General features: G+C 44.5%; 1 protein-coding gene across 8 annotated transcripts in view; it reads right to left on the reverse strand.

Moving 5' to 3' along the window:
* CD44 (CD44 molecule (Indian blood group)) overlaps window positions 1–6,083 on the reverse strand; it is a 146,064-nt gene that overhangs the window by 56,108 nt on the left and 83,873 nt on the right. For all 8 annotated transcript variants that reach the window (XM_019519402.1, XM_019519397.1, XM_019519396.1 and 5 more), the window contains exons 3-5: window positions 4,273–4,409; window positions 1,777–1,860; window positions 1,029–1,211 (exon numbers count right to left, since the gene is read on the reverse strand). In XM_019519402.1, the coding sequence (XP_019374947.1) occupies window positions 1,029–1,211; window positions 1,777–1,860; window positions 4,273–4,409 (404 nt within the window). The remainder of the gene's footprint in view (window positions 1–1,028; window positions 1,212–1,776; window positions 1,861–4,272; window positions 4,410–6,083) is intronic.

The following is a 6,083-nucleotide window of genomic DNA, read 5'->3' on the forward strand; positions in this document are numbered from 1 at the left end:
AGGTCTTTCCCAGAAGGCACTTCAGAAGATGCCTCTGTACAGGTGAAGGCAAGCGGCTCAGCTGAGTCCGCTCTTTCTCTTGCCGTGCCTCTGACTGCTGAAGAGGGGGAGAGTTCAGCAGCATCCATAGATGCACCTGCATGCCAGAGGGAAAGGCCTAGTACTAGCATGGTCTGGGATCATTATGATCCCGCGTTTGCTATCTGTGTGCACTGCCGAGCCAAAATCAGCCGGGGCAAGGGAACAAAGTGCATGACCACCTCGGGGATGCTGAATCATCTCCGCAGGTACCACCCCTTTGCCACAGGAACAGCCCCCGCTCGCTCCACAGCCCCCGTCCCCCCACAGCAGAGGTGGGCACCCTGGAACACTGGGGGCAAAAGGGACCAGTTGCAAATGCGAGCAAGGTCATAGAAGTTACAGGCGATTTGCTCTCAAGAATTTGGGGTGCAGTTCCCCCTGAACCTATCTTGTTGAAACTTGGCACGCTTTGTGGACTCCTCAGGAGCTATCATTTCTGCAAGTTTCATCAGGATCAGACAAGAAATGCCGAAGTTATAGCCTGCTTTGACCTTCTCCATTATAACCTATGGGGAAATCGAAGCAGCTCGAATATTCGACTGAACTTCGGCCTCGAGTCAAAGTGGACCCACTTCGACTTGAAGCGGATGGCAAATTGAAGCGGGACCCAGTTTAATATTTGACATGGCTGTTGAATCGAATATTACCTGCTCTGCACAGCCCTAGTTGGCATTAGCTTGCCTTGGTATTTTGGGGCCACTGTAAGCTAAATGATGAAGCAGGAACAAAGTGTCATAAGAATACTTCTAGCAAATATTTTAACATTTCTGTTTAAAAGCCAGTGAATTAAACATTTTCCTAAATGTGGATAACAATGAGCTCTAGAGCTGAAATTAGTGCTTTGCAGATTTTGCTGCCTCAGAACCCCTTCTGCCTCAGTGAAATTGTTCACTCAGTTATTTGAAGAAACCATGTCAACTGCAATGGTTATAATCCATCATTCTTACCAGGGCCTGTTGAAGTATATTGCTTTTTGCCTGCTCCAGAAAAATCCAATGCAAGATCATCATGAATCATTGTACTTGTGTCCTGTGATGAACCACTACCCACAGTATTATCATAGCCAGCTGGTGTTGGGTCAGGATTTTTCACACCGTCGGTATAACGTGAGCCATCTGCATTATCAATGACTGTTGGAAAGAGAAAATGATCAGCTTTTGTATCTGGGACACATGCACTGGAGTTGAAGAATGGCAATAGTGGTGATCATGTTTAACATCAGTCAGGCCATTTGCTATCTGCCTGTTTATCTATCATTAAGCTATTTCTAGGTGATCTGACCTAACTATTTGTCAGTTTATATAAGGTTCAATCTGGTACATGGGTTAAAATTTGGATTGACTTTGAAGATGAAATGCTGGCCCCACTAATGTTAATGAGAGTTTTACAAGTGACTTTGATGGAATGAATCCATCCATATGAGAGTCTGGCTTCATCCCTTATTGATCTCTAAACCCACTGGTTTAGGTAAAGTATAGAAGGAACAACCCCTAGTGAGACAGGAAAAGCTCAAATAAAGTTTTCTTTGATCAAAGCAGCATCAGAAAGATTTAATTAAAGTTAGGATTGTTTACATTACTTGTAGAATAGCACTATCTCTGGACCTGTTTGAAACACTGAACATTTCCATCACATATGTGAAGAGCTACCTAGTACAGGTGAAAGTGGGATAAATGTCTGGAAGCAATACTGTACCTATTTGGTTCTGATCAGCAAGTGAAGAGTTATCGAAACTTAAATCTAGCTTTTGAATTGGTTCACAGGCTTTGTCTCTTGTTTCTGAAAGAGAAGGGGAAAAAACAGGAAAGTTCAGTCAACAGCAGTAAGAAAAAATCAGTTTATTCTGAAAGTTTGATTAGAGCCACAGATTTATGCACAACATACTAAGAAAAGTTTCTTAATGGCAGTTCATATGTTAATAATTTAGTAATGTTTTTAGTGCAAAAGACGCTCATTTTTTCTCAAATTCACAAATTCAGTCAGTACTCTCCTAGATAGCCTTTTAGCCAACTCTACTACCCAGAACTATGTAGGAGTTGCGCAGCTCTTCACCTATGATTCTTAGGTAGAGAAGGGCTGTTAGAAGGTATTATGCTGATATCTAGCTCCTAATGAAATAAGTTAATTCTTATCTGGCAGAACAGTCCCTTAGGATCCACTACATGCAGCCAGCTCCAGTGTGCAGGCAAGTGAGTTAGAGCCACATGTTGCTTTTACCTATCCCAATTCAGAATCATGCCCCTTGACCTCTGTGGTATATCATCAAGAAAATCCACACAGGAAGTAATCTGTTTCTGTTCTACAACTGATAAACACCTGGGTTTTTCCATGCCTAAAACTTCAAGTACACCAGGAAGGCAAGCCAAGACTCTTCCTTGAGCTTGCTGACTTCACTTTTACCTGCTCCAGAAATATACGAGTGCATGAATGTAAAGAGTGGAAGCCATTGTGGTAGGAGGCTTGGTGCTCCTGCCACTTTCAGAACAGACAAGCTATGGCTGCAGCAGCCTGCAGGCATGGCCTGGGATGATTGCAGTCATTTGACCTAGGAGAAGGGCTGGGTTTACAGAGGATATAAGCCCAGGCACACAGATGAGCCAGTATTAAGAGCTGGAGGCTGGTGAGAGAACATCACCCAGCAGGAGGACTACAGCTCTGAGTGCCAGCAGGGAGAATACAGCCAGCAATCTGGAGGTTTGGATAGGAACTAAGGGGAGGAGGAGGTTCCTAGGGACCCAGGGAGGGGTTTGGAGCCAGGCTTTAGAATTGACAGACCCGCAGGAGCCCAGACCTTGGAATACACGGGTCTGAAGGAAGCCAGGCTTTGGAAGCAACAGGCCTGGAGCGGACCAGAGAGGGTTCCGGGTAGAGGTGGGGCCTTGGAAGTGACAGGTCAGAAGCCAGGAACCAGGAGCCCATAGCCCAGAGAGGGGCCAAGGTTTGGGGGACCAGAAACAGTCCAGTAGCCCATGGAGGGGCTAAGTGGAAAAAAACAAGTGATAACACTTGTGAGGCATGGGGCATGGTGTAGGGACAGACTGGAGCCATGCAATGAGCCTTTAAGGCAATGACAGTCAATAAGGAGGACAGAATGTAAGCCCTGTGGCAGCCACCTTTATATAATAAGTGTTGTCATTAAGGCATGGCAGGAGAGATGAAAGGGTGATTGCCCAGTGAGAGCAAGGGCTGCAGGGACTGCAGGGGCTTTACAGCCGCCCCTGGAGACAGCACTCATTATAGCCATGACATTCAAAAGTTCACATCCTTGTGTGTATGTAGATGAAACAGGGGCCCTAAATTGAAGCACTGGGTTTTAAAAAACACCACTTCAATATAGGGCTGATTAAACCCCTGTGTCATGCACACACCCCACTGACTTACCTGCCTCTCCAGCAGGGAGAGGAAGGTGAGCTGCCAGTGGGCAGAGTGGTCCTTGGGTTGTGGGGGGAGGAGGCAGCACCCCCACCCCCCAGGCAGCACCTGGCTTGGGCATTCTCAGGGGGCACTGCAGAGGGAAGCACCGGATCCCTGCACAGCTCAGGCAGGCAGGCAGGCTCTGGGGAGGGTGGGGAGGAAGATCAGGGTTGCCACTTGTCTTGGCCTGCCTTCCCGGGCTGCTGCCAGGCTGCCTGCAGGGCTTCCTGCAGAGCCATGGAGGTGCACAGAGCCTGGTGTTTTGCTCCATGGCTGTAGGGGCAGCAAACTACAATTCCTTGAAGGAGTTTTAGTTTGCTGTGCCCCAAGTCATTTACGCCGCTGAATTCCTTACCGCGGCTGGAATAAATGCGCAATACGCCACAGAGGCATGCAAACACTGACTCCATTAAAGCAGTGCAAAAGCATTTAGCCTGCTTTAAAATTTCATGCACGCAGGCCTCTCGTTTCTTCTACACATGGCCCTTATATCCACAGTACTACATTTCACTTGTACAAGGGTCTGAGGCCTACAACCACACATTCAGCATGAGAGCAAAAAGTTGTTTAGTTCAAAATAAAACTAGAAAAATTCAGTGCTGGTATCAGCAGTCACCATTCTACTGACTGACAAAATGTACTGGATCCTCCAATTTAACAAGGAAATAACAAAACAGATGTAATTCAACACAAAATCTAGTTTTCAGTAACCTGAGTGAGATATTGCATTATTCCCGATAGATTTGTTCTCAAATATACACTAAAATAAATACCTACCTGATGCATTGTAACAGTAAGTATCATAGGGCTGTGTTGTATTTGATGAAAGTACATAAATCCCTGTATAGTTTGCTGCACAAAGGTGATAGGGGTTGATCCGTGGAAGTACAATTTTGTCTTCTATGAAACCGTACCTGTGGAGAACAAAATGAAAAATAACATATATTACAACATATGGAAGATACGTTGCTTAAGGTTCTCAGATAGGGCACCTGCAACTAAGCTACAGCATTGCATACAGAATAAGAATTGCATTGCACCATAGAATAATAATAATCTTAATTCTTGTCATGGAACTGGCTCCTTTTTCACAGCATCATTAACTACCAGCAACCGTCTATGGCCAATGCCATTCTGCATGTAAACTTCAACAACTAGTGCCCAAAATGAGTGGGCCCATCAGGCTGCAGTGAAAACGAAGGAGAAAAAATTAACACACTCTTTGTTCAAAGAGATGTTTAGGTGCAGCACAAAGGAACAGATCCCTGATTTTCTTACAGCGGGTGACATTTTATTACTTCCAGTGTAACAGACAGCTCACTGCCATTTTGCACTGAAACTGCATACCACAAAACTGACAAAACAGTAAAGATCAAACAGAATTAAAGATGTGAAGCAACAGTGAAAAATATGCTAGTCTTTCTAAAGTACAAAGCATGGTTAAACAATAACATGTACCACCTATAGGATATTAGCTAGAAATACTTACTATCTCCTTCATAGAAAAAATGCTACAATGCTACCAATCGCTCAAGCCTGTTCATTTCAAACGATTTTAGGGTTAATTCAACTGTGCAACAAGTCATTCCTATTTTGCAATTCAATATTAAAAAAAACAAAATTCTGTGAATTTACTAGTTTTCCTAAAATCTATTTAGTTGGTAGGGTAAAAAAATGTTAGCAAGCCCAATGCTTTTTTGGCTGTTTTTTGGTGTTGTGTGTGTGTGTGCACGTGTGTGCATGTATGTGTGTTCAAGAGCTGCTACTTCTCAGAGGTAATGGGGGCACAATGCAGCACAATCCCAGCCATGGTTCCCTGAGCTTTTTTTCTGTTGGCATCTGTCATTCACATCTAACTAGATGAAAGTGCATGGTTGATATTTATAATCCTAAATCTCTACTGTTCATAACACGTACTGTTATTAGACACTTTAACCTAACACCTAGGGTATGGATGGACATAACTATATTGCTATCAAAAGTTACTGATACCAACTGGTATGTCTGAATGAGTTTGTAGCAATACAAGTGTACCAAAACCACTCTAACTTTAACTCTGCTACATCCACTGTCAAAATTAGGGTGACTTGGTTCACTTATATTGCTGCAGGGTCATGCAGATGAAACAGCTCCAGCATAGTAGCATCCTGATCAGCAACTCCCCCACCCTTCTTAAAATGCCTACAGATATATAGTTGTCTATTCTATTACAGTGTGTAGAAGCATTAGTTTTAGATCAATGTAACCAGAGTTAAGTTGATCTAAATGCCTAGGCATGCTGGTGTTCACAGGGCTTATATCACCCAAAATGTGGTGTGCTCAGTTGTTAGGAATTAGGATAAAGAGTTAACCTGAGCTACAAAGGATTAACCACCCAGCCTCGTGCATGCCTGCACACATTCACAGCTCAGTACTGGGGCTGGGAGAGTTCAGCCACTTGTCTCAGCCCCAGGACTGTTCTGTTCATACCCTGCCTCCCAGACCTTGACTAAGCTGTTTTTAGCTCCCTGACTTCCTTCCCCCTGGACCAGGCAACCCCCTCCTGTGGACCCAGCAAGCCCCCCTGGACTCGCCAGCTTCCCCTCCCA

This window comes from Gavialis gangeticus, unplaced genomic scaffold (genome assembly GCF_001723915.1).
Source record: "Gavialis gangeticus isolate Ggan-Ray unplaced genomic scaffold, GavGan_comp1, whole genome shotgun sequence".
Classification (NCBI taxonomy): domain Eukaryota; kingdom Metazoa; phylum Chordata; order Crocodylia; family Gavialidae; genus Gavialis; species Gavialis gangeticus.